This window comes from Xenia sp. Carnegie-2017, unplaced genomic scaffold, assembly GCF_021976095.1.
Source record: "Xenia sp. Carnegie-2017 unplaced genomic scaffold, XeniaSp_v1 HiC_scaffold_19, whole genome shotgun sequence".
Lineage (NCBI taxonomy): Eukaryota > Metazoa > Cnidaria > Anthozoa > Malacalcyonacea > Xeniidae > Xenia > Xenia sp. Carnegie-2017.
This window is the reverse complement of record NW_025813481.1, coordinates 874,576-894,025: the sequence shown is the minus strand read 5'-3', so window position 1 is coordinate 894,025 and position 19,450 is coordinate 874,576. Positions and strand designations below refer to the sequence as shown.

The window sequence follows — 19,450 nt, the reverse complement described above, 5'->3', positions numbered from 1 at the left end:
TAATCTTACGCTATCTATTAGAGTTAATTATTTACATGTTATTTATACTATCGGTAATTACATAAGTCGAGCTTTCCTTTACGTCATTAGCAGTACTCACTCTTTCATTGCGTTTTAAGTTCTCGCGCGTAGCAACAAAAAAGAACTAACTAAACAAATAAAGAACTTACAAAACGTACTTAAAACAAAGAAATATTAAAGGAAAACTAACATAGTTACGACAATTTCATTGCTAAGCTAAAAAGAATGCAATATCCCACAACGGTTAAGTAGTCTTTATCTTGGATTAAAAACAATAAATTTTCAACCTGTAGGGCACTTTTGCCCCCCTGCCAATCTCCAGAAAGGCAAGGGGGGCCGTTGCCCCCCTCGCCCCCCAGTTCCGGCGTCCCTGGCTATATTGATGTTCTTAGTAATTTAAAATTACATGACTGATAAACATTTGAACAATTAGATTAACGCATTGACGTGCCTGTCAGACTATATAGAGCCATAAATATTTGTAGGTCTTTGCAATGCAATTTCAGTGCAAAGCTACACCTGCTTTACGCCATTTTCTGATCGTGACTAAGTCAGTTCACTTTCAACTGTTTTTCTTAAATAAACTTCACCGGTCACTTTTCATAACTTTCGTAGCTTTAATGCGTATATTCTTACTCGGGTTTATAAATGTATTTATAATGTATTTCCCGATAAAATGTTAGTTTGCCAAGGTCGTGGGTGTGAAACATAACAATTGTTGCTTGCGTGCACCATACTATTTATATAATATTTTAACATTTTAAAGCATTTCTAGTACATCATTGTCTATTTTTAAAATTTTAACTCCATATCATTATCATATTGTTCAGATATTATGCTCTTATGGCGAGCAAAAATTATGACTGCTAAATATTTGGACGAAAAGTATTTTAGATCGATACAATGACTACAGCAAGAATGAATGATTTTTATGTATTTGCAATGCAAATTCCATTATAGAACAACACTTGCGTGACGCCTTTGTCTGGTGACTCAGTTCATAACTTTCGAAAGTTCGTTTCTTGCCACGTATGTGCGAATTTTTGGTTTAACTTTGGTGTTCATCTTCATATGCTTTAGTAGCTTTAAAAAGACGTTATATTCTTTTGGTACATTTAGCTTCTCTTTGAGCGTAACTTCGTGATGAAAGCAATAATAAAATCAGCTTTAAGCATAGTTGTGGATGTCGGGGAAGGCCAAAATGGAATGCATTTTTTGGATGCATTTATCAATAAATTAAAGATAATATACGATGGATTGGTAAATGATCTTCGTGACAGTTTCATTCACTTTGAAGAAGGAGTAAAAGAGCTTAAATGCATGCAAGAGTCGACTGAAAGTGAAACATCGTCATCGACACAAGTACCAACAATAAACTTATCTCAATCATGTCGAATGCGTTTTAAATTAGCTGGAGAGAAAGCGAAAGAGACGTTTGAAATTGACTCGTCGAGCACTGAAGAGAAAATAAAAGCAAGCAAGATACGTATTGCAAGCGCTATTCTTGAACGCTTAGATAACTGCGGGCAAGCAGCAAGATATTTCATGTTTTGTCTAAAAGATTTAAACTCCTTGATTGTCGCGGGAAAAAAAGCCAAATCTCACAACTACATGGGGACTAAAGACCTTCACAAAATAATAGATATCAACGTGGCGTTGGCCAATTTCATCTTTAATCACACAAACAAAAGAATGCCTGTTTTGGAATGGCCCCAGATTCAATATAAAGGGCAGCTGATTCATCCTTTCTATTACAAGAAGATTGAAGAAAACATGACTACCTCATTACCTTGGTACTCAGCTCACTTTACTAAGAATACTGACCTCTTTAATGAGGAAATGGTCGTAAACAAAGAAGGAGAATTACTAATATTTGATGGAAATGAACTCCAAAAATTTAACAACAAAACCGAAGTGTTTGAAACCTGGTGTACGTTTCAAAGGTCAGATGTTCAAAATAGGCAAGTAAAATGCATGAACGTTGATGAAAATGGCGTAGTATATCTACTTTTGGGTTGCAAAGACAAATCACATAGCGATTATACATTGTTGCTTTGTTTGGAAGACAAAATTGTTCAAAAATGTTCCTTGTCCTTTCCTGAAGAAATACAATTTAGTAAGATTTTTCTTGCTGTAGCACCAAATGGCAATATTATCATTGCTGTCAAGAAGAATCAAAACTACGTCATGCATGTGTGTGACAGTAAAGGCAACCTTAATACGCCATTTGTAGCAAAGGGTAAACGTAAACCAATTGATGATGAAATGAAATATTTGTCCATTTCCTCCGACGACAACATAGTCATTTTGACTTATAAATCACCCAAAACTTACCGAATTATCATTAGTACGATGGACGGAAAATTTGTTAAAAAAAAGAAATTTCAACCACACAAAGACGAAATCCATTCATACAATCAAGTCATTTATACTCCCGTCACCAACAGTGTCATAGGTTTTTTTTTTGACAACTCAGAGCTGGTGATTGAGACTTATTCTGTTCAAACCGAAGAATTTATGTTGCCTATAATCCTGATAAACAGAGGATATGACTCGGAAATTTTTGACGCTTCATTACGCATCGTTCAGCATGCTGGCGAAAACGTGGCATTAGTGTCTAGAAAAAACGGTGTAGCTCGTTTTATTATAGGAAACCATAGGTGCGAAGACGTGGACAAGACGTTGAAGTGGAAGAACATGGAATTGAAGACAGATTTAGACTCGGTTCCAGGTGTTGAAAAAGGTTTGAGTGATTGGTCGATTTCAATATCATGTTTATTAACCTATTCTAACATTGCATCAACCATATTCAGTTCATAAAAGTATTAGAGCTTGAACTCAATTTTTCACATTAAATTTTAAAAACGATGTCTATGACCTCTGTAAAAACTTTTTTGATTAAAAAACTTACTGGTCATTTAATGTTGTAACTATAAGGCTTCCTATTGGCTTTAGCAAAAAGCCAAAATAATTTTTGTTACCTGCAAAAGATCACTTACTTAATCTTACCGCCTTACAGCATGCAAGCATACAGAAAGAAATTCTTGACATTAGAATAAATTATTTATGTTTAATCAACGAAAAAAATTTTTAAGTGTAATTGAAGATCATTTCCAATGACGTTACAGTATTGCACTCATGGCATTTTAAATATCAGGATATTTTTGATACAAAGAATTAAATTACATTGGCATGAAGTAAAACTGATGTTTATGCTATACCCTATACTAACTCAATTTTAAACTGCATAGTTGTAAGATGCTGTTCTGTTTCTTTTGTTCTAGTGGTAAAATTTCTGTTATTTTATTTATAATTTGTCAGAAAACCTGTCTTCAAATGCCAACACATCGTCCACTGCTTTAATCAATTCAAAGCCATCTGGTAAGTCATCGCATAACATTGCAAACAACTGAATCTTGGAGAGCTTGCTATCTGACATTTTATGTTTTTTGAGACCAGGGACGTCGGAAGTGGGGAAGCAGGGGGCTAACCCCCACTTTTCTCATAAGGGGGATGTGCCCCCCCACTTTGCTTTGAGATAGGAAATTTACTACCTAGGAGAGTGTTTACTAATAGTCTATTTTGACAATAAAACACACATATTAACAGTGCAGTGAGTCGACTATAAAGAAACACGTAGAATTCTTTTGCAGTTTTTTTTTCATTAGTTTATTATGTTCGCAATTAAACGACCGGTGTTGCTAAAATTCTAAATGGCGACTATTAGACAACATGTTGCAGACATCGGTACTCATAATTTTTAAAATATACCCCCTCTCTTTTTATGTTCCTTCCGACGCGCCTCTATGGCACACTTAATAAGGAACAAATTAAAAAGTTCCTTTGAATGTTAAAGCAGTGATGAATAACATGAATTCTGTTTAATGCAATGAACCTTAAATGCAATAAAATGAAAATGGTCAACATAAAGCTTGCATTACTCAAACGCTATGGCAAAATTTTGAGCCTTTTTAGAACTGTTTACTTTTTTGATACACTCTACAGAAAGCAGCGATGCTACAGGAGAGAACAATCGCCATCAAGATGATACAAAACAAGGTATACCAGTCCACTTTCGTTTTCGTTTAAAAAAAAAAGCTCGACACCACTAAATTGAGGAGAATTTTAATAGGTTATGATTAATTGATTTAATTTAGTTTTACGTACAACATGTGAGTTCAGAGCACTACAAATACGCAAAATCCAAACCCTAACCTTAACCATTGTAAAGTAGGCTACGAGGCTATTGCTGTGTTTTTGTAGAACACGCGTGTTACTGAGTTTTACGTGTAAAGTACTCAGGGATAGTTACAAAAATAAGACACCTAATAAGTAAGTATTCGTTAAAGCTAGTTTACAACACATAAGACTCTTATATCTCAATACCGATAAAAACGGAACACAAAAAATATGAAGAATTTAAAACAATTGTATGCCTTTTCAAAATTTACCGGAAAAACTTTGAAACAAACAATGAAATTCCTAACTATAATACAAGAAATTTAACCAAGTTACAAAAAACTTGTAAAAAACCAACTATAATATAATGCATAGAATACATTAGAGGTAACGCACAAATGAGTTAACTCTTACAATATTTATATGCCAACGATTAATAAAACAACATTTTTGTAATTGTTGATCGTCCAGATTGTTTACTTTAAAACAACATTTGATAAACATTGACTGTTCTTTACTTAAACAAATTATTTGGATGGAATAGTACAAATGTGTACATAAAAATGAATATAACCAGTTACCCATTATATGTATATTAGTTATAATAAATACTAGCGTTAAAATTTCTTGTATCTGAGTCTTAATAAGGAAATATGCTTCATTTATAATTAAATTTTATGTGTCGCAAATAATAGCTACAATAATTATTCTTTACTGAAAACATGCAGACAGTTCTGTTTTACAAACCTAACAAGTTTCCTACATTAAGTCTGTCGAGGTTTTTATTAGGTCTCTATAGCCCAACACCTTCATATATTGTTCGTATAGTTATAATTTTAAAAATTGAAACAGTAAACAAGATTTTTCAGCGTGGTATGTCATTATTACTCATTAAAATAGATTTTTTGAAAGCTTAAAAACTTTTTTTGCTTGCTAAGCAAGTGTGGACAATCTCCTTCCTGTAATAATATCAATTTTCTAAATTCAAATGTTCTCATTGACTTACAAATCCATATAAAACAAACTTTGTAAGAATACCACAGATTAGTTAAATTGCGTCCAACTTGATAGCATATTTAAATTTTGCAACGATCAGTTGTATGAAGTATTAAATTATATATACACGAAGTAAAACTGATGCTCTACCGTACACTAAGTCAGTTTCCAAACTGATTATGTCTCTATTCTGTTTATTTGTGTTCAATTGGTAAAATTTCCTATTGTTTTCTTGAATTTAGAAACCTCGTCTTCAAATACTAGCACATTGGCCACTACTTTTATCAATTTGGAGACATCCGGTAGGTCATCACAAAACAGCGCAAACAGATGAATCGTGGAGAACTTGCTAACTGACATTTTATGTACTCTATATAAGATAATTAATATGATGTAGTGCACAATTTTCAGGTATAAATTTTTGGTAATAATTGTATTATTATAAATAACTCGATAATCAACATTCTTCAATCCTGCAAAAATAGCCTTTAGGAACCGACGTTGAGGGCTGTAGGGTGAGCTTTCGAAGACTTTCTCCTCCACTATAAAGCTCATTCGTTTTTGACATGATTTTTAGCAAATCCAGCGTTCGTCAAAATAATATTAAATTCAATGTGCATTCAGAAAAACACTATTGGCTTTGAATTTATATAGAATTCACCAATTGATTTGACTCCAAGAGGCTTTATGCCAAAATGTGCTGCGATAATTTATTTTGACGTACCCTAGATCCGCCACTGGACATTACCTCTGTATTGTCCCCTTTATGTTTCCATTTATAGATACAGAGTCTGCGGTTGGCTTGATACACCAGTTATCAACCGTGTGTAACCTAGAAACAACTTACTCTGAACTACCAAATCATGTTCGAAGAAAGGTAGAAGAACGTTTAAACAAAGAACATGAGATATTAAAGAATGACTGGAGAAGGTAATTGTAAAAAAACTTAAGGTTTTAACCTAACATTTCACTGTATGATGTTTATTTTGTCATGCACTAATGATTATGTTGGTGCATTTTCGAACTAGAATCTAAAATTGCTTGTTTTTCAAGCCTATACAAAGTACTAAAGTTGCCAGAAGGTGGAGAAGATACGATTGCTGAAAAATTCTCTGACAACCCCACACGATATGTGTTGAAAACTTGGTTTGATAGTGATGGACAACATGCCAATGTAAAAGCACTGCTCCTAGCATTGAAAGAGTGTAAGCAGGGAGGTTTAGTTCATGAGATAGAAAGGGTGTTGGATGTTAAACTACCTGATCAAGTTCCGCAAAACACCGTTGATGGAATCCGTGACATGCAATTAAATGAAAACGAGAAAAGAACCGGTAAGTGAAGTTGGAATGAGTGGTTGTCTAATTTTTCAAAGCAAAGCATGGTGGTTGAGCAGTTGCATCAAACAGCCAGCCCACACATTTTGTCTATGCTATGTAAACTTCAGATCATTATTGTTCTTTTCCCATCTGTTTTATTCACAGTAAGTTAACACATTAAAATTTACATAGCAGGACTAAATTTGTGGGATAGCAACGCCACTCCTCACCTGCAAGGATTAGTTTTCGAATAATAACTCCAAGCTCTTGAGGTTTGGTCTGACACGTTTTACTTTCATGTCCAAAAGTAAGGTTGGAGGTAAACTTTAAAGTTTGCTTTGCTTTGCTTTGCTTTGGAGGTAAACTTTAAAGTTTGTTTTGCTTTGCTTTGCTTTGGAGGTAAACTTTAAAGTTTGTTTTGCTTTAAATGTATTATTGTGTAAGGTGTAAATGCAATAACGTAGCCAGCTCGACTTTTTACTCGTTTTACTCGTTTTACTCGTTTTACTTTCATGTCCAGCTCGTTTTACTTCCATGTCCAAAAGTAAGGTTGGAGGTAAACTTTAAAGTTTGCTTTGCTTTGCTTTGCTTTGGAGGTAAACTTTAAAGTTTGTTTTGCTTTAAATGTATTATTGTGTAAGGTGTAAATGCAGTAACGTAGCCAGCTCGACTTTTTACTCCCGCTTGTTTTCAAATATTTTTGTGTTTACTAGCTGTGAGAAGAATAGATTTATAAAAAGATGAATAATGGTTATCCATGAGAATTTATATTACCATAGGAAATCAACAGGCTGGCTACGTTAAGGTGTAAATGTTAAATCAATATTTCAATTTGGTTTATCTTAAGATATCCTAATTTAGTCTCCATCTTAATTAAGCTCTGAGGTTCGTGAAGGAGATACGGGGAAAATTAAAAGCTGAGTTGATAAATCAATTGAACCAAGTTAGTGTTGATGTTCTCTCAGAAATTGCGACAAAAATCTTGGAGGTGCGATGTTACGTGGTCGACAGTACTGATTTCATGGATAAATTGAAAGATAAGAAAATAAGATTTCTCTTTCGGGAACTTCGAAGAGAAGATCAGACGAGGGATGTTGCTCTTTGGATGAGAAATAAATTTCCTGTTGGCAGCACAGGTTGGTAGCCTACGTGTGTTAAACTAGTATTGTAACCATTTGAATAAATGAATTGATTCCATTGGTTTGAATTAGGGTAAGTTAAATAAATCTGCTTTCAGTGTAGGTTACGTTCAACTTCCAGCAAAAGAATATTTGGTGTACATTACGTTGATATTGTGATAAATGATTTTTGTTTTTGAACTTCCTGCAGGTCCTGTGAAATGCGATGATAACGTGAAAACTGAGAACATGAACTATGGCGTTAGAAAGGAAGTGACTGAACATTTATCTTGTGAGTTCCATCATACTTCGAATTTCAATGATAATAAAATATATTGTTACATGTTTGTAAATGTAGTTCGTCCAGGTTGGTATAGTCCTGAGAAGGACTGTTTTTGTTATTGGTAACTGACCTTTCGACAAACTTAGCGGTAGTCATCTTCAGAGTCAAACCTTAGCGGTAGTCATCTTCATCATCATCATTTTCCTCTTTTGACTCTGAAGAAGACTACCGCTAAGGTTGTCGAAACGTCAGTCAACAACAACAAAAACAGTCCTTCTCAGGACTATACCAACCTGGACGATCTACATTTACAGACATGTAACGATACTCCCGGGCTCAAACCATTTACTTTAAAATATATTGTATCAATTAATTAAATGTACGCGATACACCTTTTTTTTCATACACAGTGCAAGATTGGGAAATTCTCGCCAGTCACAGGGACATAGATTTGAAAAAATTGGACATCGGTATGATCAAGATAAGGTCGGCGGATAATCCTGCTGAAGCTGTCATTTCTCGATGGGAAGCAATGAACAACTCTTCTGTTGGCATGATGTACGATCTACTGGTTGACTGTAAATTCTACACAATTGCCGATCGCTTATGATGGTATAATAAACATGTTTAAATACGTAGGTCTTGAATACAGTAGTAAAGCTCTTGAATATGCACCTAGTGCAGTAGTGTATGGCGAACTGTAAGAATTTTCGAATGGCACTGATTACTAAAAGTCTGTGAACTCCATGTTTGAAACACTTTTTTGTCCAAGAAACAGCGGTAAAGTAAACTGTTTCACTATCTCTGTAATCAGAAATTTTTTTAAAAAACTGCTACTGTTGAATGTGAGCAGGATAAACACTATACCATACTTATTTTATAGCGAGATTAAAACACGTCAGTTTATGCATACATTGTGTAAGGTAAGTTGATGTCAGCTGTGCCTTACGTCGTTTTTTCTCGTGAAACGTTAGTCTTATCGTGAATTACGAACAATTTGTAATAATTTGTTTACTTATTTCTATTCCCGCGCATTTTAAATGTAAGCAATTAAGTATGAAACAGGTATGAAAATATGTGTGTTAATTGCTGTATGAAATAAAGTCTATCAAATTTAGTAGACTAAGGAACGACTCGCAAAACTGTGTTTTTTCATCTCTTACTTATTGAAATTTGAGAGTTAGAAAATGACGTCATTTAAGATTTCAAGGTCAGACGTTCGGAACACAACGGAATGTTATCGTAGGTGATCGTACGTATCTTGGCACTACAATCTTTTCAAAATGTAAAGACAATATATGATCGAAACGCTTATCTTTGTTGCAAGGTACACAAATTTTAAGCTTTTCGCATGAAAACTGGAGAATGCTGTGTAGCCCACTGAACTTAATCATGCAGAAGCGCTGCAGCGGAAACCCAAAAAATAATTCAATACTTCACTAGAACTGTTCTTCAACCTTACCAAATCCGTAGAGACAGAATGAATGTATCCGACTTGCTCTCTCTTGTGTTATAAAATGCTGTCATCTTATGCCTTTATGGTAATTGGTGGGTTGGTTTAGAATATTCATAGTGTGTGAATGGAATTTGAGTTTGATGTCAACAAAATTTTGCCAAATCCAATCACCTTTGTCGACAGCAAAATGTGCACGTTTGGAAAACATGCGAGAGAGTAAGTTTCTATTTCATACTTCACTTGCGTAACGTGGAAATTTCAGAATTTGCTTTTGTTTTCACAGTTACTGATTATTTGCATAGCTTGATAACATAGGCGTTAAAAGTGCTGGCTACAGGCTATACCATTAAGTTTTTTGTTTGTCGTTAAATCCTATTTCGTATTGATATGACAGCAAGGAAACGGCATACTGTGTATAGCTACAAAACACTACAAACATGGCAAAAACCAGGTTGTGTCAGGTTCCATTGTTCCCCTGTACTGTGGAAAAAAATAACAAGCCCTTTTATAAAGTTTATTGTTCAAGAGGTCCAAAGTTAGCCAAGTTTCATGAGAGGATGTTGTATTGGCAGCAAAGGGGAGTTCGCTCAACAAAATTAAATTATCTCACCATGGTACTTAATGTGATTTGCTCTAGTGCAAAGTTGCTCAATCAACATTTACATAAAATCATTGATGCTCTTGGTGCCGCATCGAGCAAGGTAAGAATATCGAAGTAAGTTACTAAATGACCTAGCACATCATATATGCAATTTTACCCATATTTCCAATCATTTACGTAGGCACAAGGATTGCATACTATCATCACAACTGCATCGAAGCTCAAGTATTCAGATCATGAACTTTATATTCTCAAAGATGCTGCTAGTAACAAGTGAGTACTTGGCAATTCAAGACAAGGGCATCTGAAATGGGGGGAGGGTGGGTAATATCTTAGAGGGACAATACCTCATTTCCCAAAAAATATTGGAAAATGACAGGTCTTGCATTTTACAATAATATGAAACATGTTACTCATGCCAAATTGGTATTCCCCACTTTTATTGTCCATCCAACACCTCTGATTCAATATTAACTGTCTGCTCTTTCACAATTTTTAGTTAAAGACACAATTTTTAGTTATACATTAATGTGATTGCCATAAATATATAAGTTCTTACATGAGTATTTGCTTTAACAACGCTTATTTTTGAAGAGGCCAAGGTACAGTTATTGGCATTATTAAAGTTGGCCGAAAAAATCTTTTCTTGTTGGTATGTTTGTTTTTCCTACAGTGTTCTAACAAGTATATAGTTTTCTTTTCCATGAACCTGGTAGACAAACTTTCCTCTGCAAAGTAAATGGTTTGAACCGGGAGTATAATTACATGTTTGTAGGTGTAGACTATCAAGGCTATTTGAGTCCAGGGAAGGTCTACTGTTGTTGATGTTGACTGAAAATTCCACATCCTTAATAGGTAATCATCTTCAGAGTCAAGTGAGGAATAGCATTTTGGTCAACCATATGACTAATACCTCAAACCTGACATTTACTGGTCACGTGACTCCAAAGATGATTACCACTATGGTTGTTGAAACATCACTCAAAATAAACAATTCTTATCAAGACTACACCAACTTGGACAAACTACATCTAAAAACACGTTTCCTCCATAAAGTTATGTATTTAATTCATCCCAGTGATAGTTAAAAGCTATTCTTCTCCACGTATACCCCATATACTTTATTCTTTCCCGGCAAAATGTTGTGTGGGAAGAAGTCAATACGCTGCACATGTTTACACACAGTCGCATGCAAAAGTCTCTTTCCTCGTAGGACATGCATGGCGTTCAGCACGAAGTTGTGCCGCTCTGCGTGATGGATTTTTATGTGCATCATACAAAACAAAGAAACGGCTGTGGAAAGATGTTGTTTGAACACATGTTGAAGGTGGAATAAATGCTATAAAGAATTTTTAATACGGATTTCCGATTGACCTGTCGTGATTTTCAGTCTAGGGAAGTTTTGTAAATCACTGGAGTATTTTTAACTTTTCTTTCATTACGAATTCTCAGATTCATAATCTTCAACCATTTCATGTGGCGATTGATCGTCCTTCGCACAAGTTTCTTTCCTTCTTGAAGAAACATTATGGTCTTTACAATGCCATATCTCAGGTAAGCTATGTGCGAAGACATTTAAGAAATGTGACTTTCTTGTAAAAACTTGCTCTATTACATTATTGTGATAAAACATAATTTCGCTTTTTGATGAGATTAGGGTGCTGATTACATGAGCCCGGGTAGCCTGGATTTAGCGAAGCTTTAAATGATTTTGGCAAATGGAAACGATTTAATTTTTATCATCAAATAAATCTTCTCGAGCAATTTCATGATATTTTGGTTTAATAACGAAGCAAAACATTTAAAGTTAAAACAACCAAGTTGGCCTTATTTGATAATTACAACAGGGATGACTTATGGCGCTTAAGGAACAGTTGTAATTTTTAACCTTGAAGTTTTGGTCCCTTTCAATCCCTCGAAATCATTGCACACCTCACTGAATCTCGGCTAGCCGGGAACATGTAAACAGCCGCTGACCAATGCAATGTAAGCCATCTCATTGTACTGAAAGCACGAGAGGTGTTCCAGTAATCTTGATCGTCAATATTCCTTTTTCTCTGATCATTAAAAGCCAACATATTGCTGCTTTTACAGCCGAACAAGTTTTTGGTTTTTGATCAGTTTTTTCGCGACATGAGCGGTACGTTTCAAGGCCATTTCTAGACTGTATTATGAATGAATTTTTAATTTTTACGGGAATTTATCGTGTTTTTGTTTTCATATTTCAGCTGTTGGTTTTGTACCCAGGAGAAGTCAAAGGTTGAAATTTGGAAGTGAAGTAAAAAAAGATCGTTCTCCTGTCCATCATCATCGACGTACTTCTAGTGAGTTTTAGTTGAAAACGGTTTAAACTGCATTATCTTTTATCAACATAACTCAACTTTACACCACGTAGCCCAATTTTACACGATGTCGCCCAACTTTACACGACGTCGCCCAACTTTACACGATGTCGCCCAACTTTACACAACGTCGCCCAACTTTACACGACGTCGCCTAACTTTACACGATGTCGCTCAACTTTACACCACGTAGCAATTCATTACATCACATAGCCCAACTTTACGTCCCATAGCAAAACTTTACACGACGTACCACAACTTTACATTACGTCGCTCAACCTTTTAGACATCCTTTGTGGTCCTTAAACTGTACTAGGGTTATTAGGTAACAAAACTTTTATCTCCGTAAGATGGACATTATATTCCTTTTTTGTTATCTATATTTTATGCATAAGTAATCCTGTATTTTAGGATTAGCCAGCAATAACTGGCCGTCAACGTCACAGCGCGAACAAAATCTTAGCGCTAAGGGAAGCTCTGAAAAAGCGCAGATAATGGATGTGAACGGCAATAACGATTCAGAAATTTCTGAAACACCTTTGTCTGGGCTGCCATCAATTACTCGACCAACGTTTGGCAGAGAGCAGTCCACGCTCCTTATGGGGTCGGATGATATTAAAGGCAATAGGTTAGTTATTAACGATCAATAAACCTTTTAATATAAAACAATTTAGCATTTACGTAATTTTTTTCTGGTCGTTTGCTAAGTGTTCCAGGAACAGATCGTCAAAAATAAAAAAAAGTATATATACGTACTGAGAAATTGCACATACGTTATATTAACCAATATATATTATATATTGGTTAATATAACGTATGTACTAAACAGCACTGATGTAGATGTAGTCCATATTAGGTACCTGGGCCGTTGGAAGATCGAGAATTAAGAGAGGGGGGAAGGGTTTCATCTTCACATGCGCATGCGTGATATGTAAAAATGAGTTCCTTTGAAATTCTTTTTTTACTGCAAAGGCATAGCACTGGGGTTTATTGCAACTCAATTTTCAAAAATCATTTAATTGACGACATGAACATAGCTAAAGCATATAAGATTACAAAATCCTATTGAAGACGATACAGTATAGTACGCAAGGAATCATGTTTTTACACCAATTCATTCCTAAAAGATTTCTTAAATAGGACCGTTCGGGAAATATGCTTTCGCTTTCGCGAGGACATAAATAAATTTTTTTATAAATAAACAGTTGTAATGCAACAAAGATAACGATTTCATCGACGTGAACTTTTACAGGCTAAATTCCGGATATAATGGTCGAGGACTCGCTGCTCAAGCAAGTCTTTACAGTCGACATAATTCAGCAGACGTAGCTATGCAAAATAGGCGCGAATCGACACCGAATCAGAAGTGGCAACGGAATACTGTATCAGCTGGCACAAGGTCGCTTCATGCATGCTCAGACGATAACCCTCTTGCAGTTGGTATGCACCACAATAATAGGTAATAAAAGTTTGATTACATACTTTGACGTCATGAAAGATTTATTACATACTATGACGTAATACAACTTTGATTACACTTTGTGACGTAAGAAAAGTTTGATTACACAATGTGACGTAATAAAAGTTTGATTACATACTGTGCCGTAATACAAGTTTTTTTACATAATGTGACGTAAGAAAAGTTTGATTACACAATGTGACGTAATAAAAGTTTTATTACATACTGTGCCTTAATAAAAGTTTTCTTACATAATGTGACGTCATAAAAGTTTGATACATATTGTGACGTAATAAAAGTTTGATACATATTGTGACGTAATAAAAGTTGGAACACATACGTACTGTGACTGTAACAAACAGTAAAGAGCAGCTGCGCATGAGCTAACATTGTGCAGATCCACTTATAGGTGAAGTATTAAGTTATCAACTTATATTTGCATTGCAACGATTGCGCAAGCCTAGTACGAAATTCTAACTTATACCACATCAATCATAGTTTTGCAATACTTATTCTGAACTTTTCTTCAAGATTTTCAACTAAAGATCCAATAAAAGGAAGACTTTCGACTTTTAATGATGGAAGTGTCGCAAGGCCATATGGTTTATCTTCTACAGGAAATTACACAATTTCGTCTGTTGTTAACACACGTCATGATGTAAATTTGTCCAACCAATGTTCTTCATGGAATATATTTGGCATACCACGTGTTGAGACGAGTCCAAGACGGACTAAACTAGATAAGGCCAGGACATTGCCATTTTGAGTAATGTATATGTATATAACACTTAACCATTTACATTCAGTAAAACAGTCTTAGATATTCTTCAAGACTTTATTAGAATTGCTGAAGGTTTTCATGTCCAAATGTGATGCAAAATTTTAAAGACTTGAAGCAGCTTTGATTCCTCCAATTTTTACTGTGACTTTAATCCCCTTAGGACAACAGGGAAGACAGACAGAACACTAATATAAAGTTTCTTTCCAGTTATTTTTTGTGGGAATGACCTTCTGTTTGTTAGATACAAAGTATTCAGAGTTAGCAGGTGGTCTAGACAGCTAAAAAAGCCGTGAACTATAGAGCTAAAGAATTATGTGCAGATATATAAGTTACTGTTATTTTGTAAATTACATCTGCTTCTTTGTACGTTTGGTTGCAATTGGAGGGGAGACAATATTAAGTCTTTTCCTTAGCAGATCTATGGGTTCTTCAAAATATTTTTCCACATACAAGTTCATGAGAAACCTTGCACGATACCCTGCATACAGAGCCCATGGTATATAAGTGTTCACCAATCTCTCTTGTTGGCTAAGAAACACACAAGGAGAAATTGTCTTCTAGTTACACATGATTTGAATGCTAACAATTTTTACCTGCGCTTGAGCCTCAGCGGTGCAAGCAATGATCCAAATGTGCACATAGGAAGGCGAGTTTGAACCATTTCAAACCATTTTACAGTTATTTCACCAACTATGCTGCAGAAAAAATGAAAACCCAAATCCTTCTTTCTCATTTTGATCATGCTGAAATTTGCATCCAACATTGTAACAGTGTTGTTGAACAAGTAAAATTACAATACCATAGCAACTATACAACAAAATAACTAAGTTGCAAGCCCTTTCAAAGTTTTGCCAACTACAGATTTGAAAATGTTAATCTTCACAGTGTTTTGTACTGTATTTCTTACTTGGTAGGCATGCCGAGAAGAGCATGGTTGAAGTCATGAACCTCTCGATATCTTTGCATGACATATGCCAGTTCGGGATCATCAATAAATCTTACCTAATAAAGATGATATTCTTCTGTTAAACATTTAACTAGGGTAAATGCATTTCAAGGAAAACAGGAAAAATAGAAAATGATCTTCTTTACCGGAAGTCGGCTATCAGGAGTAACTTTCTGAAGTAAAAGGAAATTGACAATATAACACATTAGAACAAAATCAAATCATTAACTGGTTATTATAATTATCATCCTTACATTTCTATCTAGAAAGTTTGTGTATTCTTTTCCAAATGTGCCTTCGGGAAGTTCTCGCAATGCAGGCACATTAATGGTAGCTGAAGTTATTCTTGGCCTTTCTCTAATGAAAGAAATCTAACAGTGAAATGCAATAAAATTTGTGTAAGGGTGAATGACTATTAATGCAATAGTTTTAACTGCATTCACACAAGTAACCTTAAGATCTTTTGGCCTTCCTTGTCTAGTTGCATTAGCCTTCGAATTTTTTTCAAAGCATAGTATCCGGTACTTTCACCCAACACAGCAATCATGTCTAGTCAAATACATTCATATTTAAATTGGATATTGCATGAAAATACGACACTTCACAGGAATACCATAGGAGAAACCTGCACTACTAACCATCCCTTGTCGGATCAAAGAATGCAGCAACACCGGAACCAACAGCTAACAAACCCTTTTGTAAAAGGCTAGTTGGAATATGATGCTCATACAAAATCCCAGATTCTTTATACGCATGCCTTGTGAAATCATCCTCTATTTGTGAGTTTGTCAGTTCTAAAACAGCGTAGCGTTATGTCACGTACAAATACTTTCATAAAAATAGCAACATGCAAAAATTATTCCAGTCAAGTAAAACTCTGTATTTAATGCAGTAAACTCTTACATAATGCAGTTACATTCTAGATCAATAATAAGCACAACTGCAGCACGAGCGTAAGTATTACCTAGTGAAGTCAAAGACCTTGCCAACAATCTCTCACAGCACGACTTTTTGGAAGTGAAACGATTCGATATCCGAGTCAAAAATATCATTTCTAATATTCAAAATATCGTTTTTGTTTCACCTCCAACAGAAAGACTACTGTGAAATTGGCACTACAATGGGCACCACACTCAACACAACATTCATCACAACATTCATCACCACATTCAACTAAAATTTATCATTCAAAATGATAAATTGAAAAATCGTCTTTAAAACACGTTTTCCATCAAATACAACATTAAAAAAACAATTCTTAACTAGTTATTACTATTTTACTTTCCTTAAACATCACAAAAAAGTATAAAAGGCAAGAAGTTGAAGAAAACACTAAGCTTTATGATACAGTGTACTTTTAATTTCTCTTATTTAGCGTATAATTTAAAAACAACACGGTAGAATTTTTTTAAACTTGGCCATATTCTAGATATTTATATTGTCTAAAATATATCCAAAATAAGGAGAGTGCACCAAAAAATAATGTGTAGAAAATTATCGACAAAATCGTATGACACGAATGCGCGTAATATAATCTTATATAATTAACTTCCTATATCCGTGTAATTTTGCAAACAAAGGCCTATAAATAAAAACTACACGGTAGAATTTTTTAAACTTGGTCATTGTGTAGACATTTTTATTGTCTATAACATATCCAAAATCTGGAGAGTGCAAAAAAAATAAGTTGTAAAAAATCATCGACGAAATTAGGTGACAAAATGCGCGTAATATAATCTTATATAATTAACTTCCAAAATCCATGTATTTTTCAAACAAAGGCCTATAAATAAAAAACTACAAGGTAGAATGTTTTTGTAAATATTGTAGATATTTTTATTGTCTAAAATATATCCGAAATCTGGAGAGTGCACAAGAAATAAGTTGTGGAAAATCATGGACAAAATCGGATGACACAAATGCGCGTAAAATAATCTTGCATAATTAAGTTAAGAATTCCTGTTCTTTAACAAACAAAGCCCTATAAATAAAAAACTACAAACTAGAAATTTTTAAACTTTTGCATATTGTATATATTTATATTGTCTAAAATATATCCAAAATCTGGAGAGTGCACAAGAAAATAAGTTGTAGAAAATCATCGACAAACTTAGGTGACACGAATGCGCGTAATATAATCTTATATAATTAACTTCCGATATCTATGTATTTTTCAAACAAAGGCTTATAAATAAAAAACTACATGGTAGAATTTTTTTAAACTTGCCTACATTGTATATATTTTTATTGTCTGTAACATATCCAATATCTAGAGAGTGCACATAAAAGAAATAGTAGAAAATTAGCGACAAATTTAGACGACTTAATTGTTGGGGATGGTGTTAAGATATGCTCTGATACTCTTCCTGTAATTAGTAAATAATTAATAGTTAAACAAATTATTCTAACTAACAAAGAGTATGGAAGGACTATAAAACTTTTAAACATCATGAATTTTCCCATTTTTTTAAACATCTCTAAGATCTTAAAGTAATACTAAAAACTGGAATTATCGAAAATCATCTATAATGCGTAATATGTAAATAAGGAGCGGTTCCGGTTCTATTGCGAACAAAGGCGTCTAACTTGTAAATCAAACGACATGCGTATTTTAATGACAACAGCATTGTTAGTTTTTATTCATTTTGAATTCATTAACATTAATATATATTAATGACTTTTTTCGTCCACCCTCTTCTTCCCCGTGGCTTTCTTCTGTTGTTTTGTGGGCATCTCCACTTTTTGTGGCCAAGCTGCCCACAAATAAAGCATCTCACATCTGTAAAAAGTGTTCGCACTCATTTTATTTGAATAGTTCTAGCGTTAGTTTCTATAAAAGATGAATTACCTCTTAAAAATGGGTTTTCATTGGCGTGAATCGAGGGCTGAATCGAGAGCTGAATCAGAGGCTGAGAAGAGGTCTGATGTGATGGCTCCTGATGCTCAATAGATGGAGCTAAAATTAAAATGGAAGAGAATTGTTTATCGGCTAAGAAAAATGAGGTTTTTCAAACATTTATTTTCAATATAAACCTGCACCTTCAGTACATTTTGGCTTGAGATAAGATTACAACAACATAGCCAATGACGGCACTGCAATTTTTGGATGATTTGCATATCTCAATAGAACATTAACAGTTCCCTATTTTCATTAATTGAAGTATATTCAAAAGCATTTCATCGGTTGTAGCTACTTTTGAAAATTACATTGCTGATTAACATACCTTTTTAAATAGGTAAGCAGTGGGCCTTTTTTGATTTTTTGCCAACGAAATAACCAAACCGTTTTGATTTACTTACTTTATTTTAATTTGCAATTAGCATTCATACATTACAGAATTTTTTAATTTCATTGCTTTTATAAAAATGTCGGTATGTACCAATTTTCGTTTATTTGAATGAATTGTTAAGGACAATTTGTTATCTTTAATTTCGTAAAAGCACTATTGCTAATGCACATTTAATATACACAACGACTTTTTTAGAATGTTTTTGATTTTGAATGATGTGAAAATTAGTCGAATGTCAATACCTGTACAGAAGCGTTTCATAATGTTTTTAAGTCTGCGTTGTGTGTGTCTTGAGGAATTCCTAATTCGACTAATTTTCACATCATTCAAAGAGCCAATCCCTGATTCAATTAAATCTATGGTGGTATATGAATTCAATTGCGCGGGAAGTAATTCCCGATACATTGGCGAAACTTCGCGCCATTTATCCACCAGAATCAGGGAACATACCACAATCTCATATCTACCGACACCTTCTTAAATCTCACTCATGTAAAACCAACTATTCACCCTCTTGCTTCAAAATCATCGACACTGCCGACACCTCATTCACCCTTAAAATCAAAGCGGCACTCCACATTAACAAAACTAACCCTGACCACAATGTTCAAGTTTTTAAATTCAGTACAATATTTAGTTTATAATACGTTCGGACGCTCCTC

At 34.3% G+C, this 19,450-nt stretch overlaps 3 protein-coding genes across 5 annotated transcripts in view; 2 read left to right on the top strand and 1 right to left on the bottom strand.

Moving 5' to 3' along the window:
* The window catches only part of LOC124439183 (alpha-tubulin N-acetyltransferase-like), a 30,955-nt gene extending 16,340 nt beyond the window's left edge, over positions 1 to 14,615 (top strand). The window contains exons 1-11 of one of the 2 annotated variants that reach the window (XM_046989421.1): positions 9,086 to 9,585; positions 10,007 to 10,070; positions 10,152 to 10,243; positions 10,565 to 10,622; positions 11,184 to 11,297; positions 11,423 to 11,524; positions 12,065 to 12,110; positions 12,199 to 12,294; positions 12,724 to 12,940; positions 13,565 to 13,771; positions 14,303 to 14,615. In XM_046989421.1, coding sequence (XP_046845377.1) covers positions 9,494 to 9,585; positions 10,007 to 10,070; positions 10,152 to 10,243; positions 10,565 to 10,622; positions 11,184 to 11,297; positions 11,423 to 11,524; positions 12,065 to 12,110; positions 12,199 to 12,294; positions 12,724 to 12,940; positions 13,565 to 13,771; positions 14,303 to 14,537 — 1,323 coding nt within the window. In that variant the 5' untranslated portion in view covers positions 9,086 to 9,493 and the 3' untranslated portion in view covers positions 14,538 to 14,615. Of the gene's footprint in view, positions 1 to 9,085; positions 9,586 to 10,006; positions 10,071 to 10,151; positions 10,244 to 10,564; positions 10,623 to 11,183; positions 11,298 to 11,422; positions 11,525 to 12,064; positions 12,111 to 12,198; positions 12,295 to 12,723; positions 12,941 to 13,564; positions 13,772 to 14,302 lie in introns of those variants that run through there. The other variant, XM_046989420.1, reaches the window with a different exon arrangement.
* On the top strand, positions 997 to 9,030 carry LOC124439181. Of its 2 annotated transcripts, XM_046989418.1 has the most exons (10): positions 997 to 2,764; positions 3,343 to 3,402; positions 4,027 to 4,080; positions 5,439 to 5,498; positions 5,979 to 6,126; positions 6,250 to 6,527; positions 7,391 to 7,648; positions 7,842 to 7,922; positions 8,324 to 8,548; positions 8,797 to 9,030. In XM_046989418.1, exons 1-9 carry the CDS (start codon positions 1,165 to 1,167, stop codon positions 8,521 to 8,523), a joined length of 2,739 nt encoding a protein of 912 aa, XP_046845374.1. In that variant the 5' UTR covers positions 997 to 1,164; the 3' UTR covers positions 8,524 to 8,548; positions 8,797 to 9,030. The 2 variants fall into 2 exon arrangements, with proteins under 2 accessions (XP_046845374.1, XP_046845373.1); XM_046989417.1 differs by having other exon boundaries at positions 8,324 to 9,030.
* On the bottom strand, positions 14,532 to 16,679 carry LOC124439184 (ubiquinone biosynthesis protein COQ4 homolog, mitochondrial-like). The gene is made up of 8 exons (XM_046989422.1): positions 16,463 to 16,679; positions 16,137 to 16,292; positions 15,951 to 16,047; positions 15,753 to 15,855; positions 15,645 to 15,671; positions 15,460 to 15,554; positions 15,146 to 15,247; positions 14,532 to 15,080 (listed from the first exon to the last, which is right to left on the bottom strand). The coding sequence occupies exons 1-8, from the start codon at positions 16,548 to 16,550 to the stop codon at positions 14,900 to 14,902; spliced, it is 849 nt and encodes a 282-aa protein (XP_046845378.1). The 5' UTR covers positions 16,551 to 16,679; the 3' UTR covers positions 14,532 to 14,899.
* Between the last annotated feature and the right edge of the window lie 2,771 nt (positions 16,680 to 19,450).

Coding starts and splice junctions, on each gene's coding strand:
- LOC124439181 (XM_046989418.1), top strand. CDS start 1,165: ATGAAAGCAATAATAAAATCAGCTTTAAGCATAGTTGTGGATGTCGGG. Junction 4,081..5,438: donor TCAAGATGATACAAAACAAG/GTATACCAGTCC, acceptor TCTTGAATTTAG/AAACCTCGTCTTCAAATACT. Junction 5,499..5,978: donor TATCAATTTGGAGACATCCG/GTAGGTCATCAC, acceptor TTCCATTTATAG/ATACAGAGTCTGCGGTTGGC.
- LOC124439184 (XM_046989422.1), bottom strand. CDS start 16,550: ATGATATTTTTGACTCGGATATCGAATCGTTTCACTTCCAAAAAGTCG. Junction 15,856..15,950: donor GAAGGCCAAAAGATCTTAAG/GTTACTTGTGTG, acceptor TTCTTTCATTAG/AGAAAGGCCAAGAATAACTT. Junction 15,672..15,752: donor CAAACTTTCTAGATAGAAAT/GTAAGGATGATA, acceptor CTTTTACTTCAG/AAAGTTACTCCTGATAGCCG.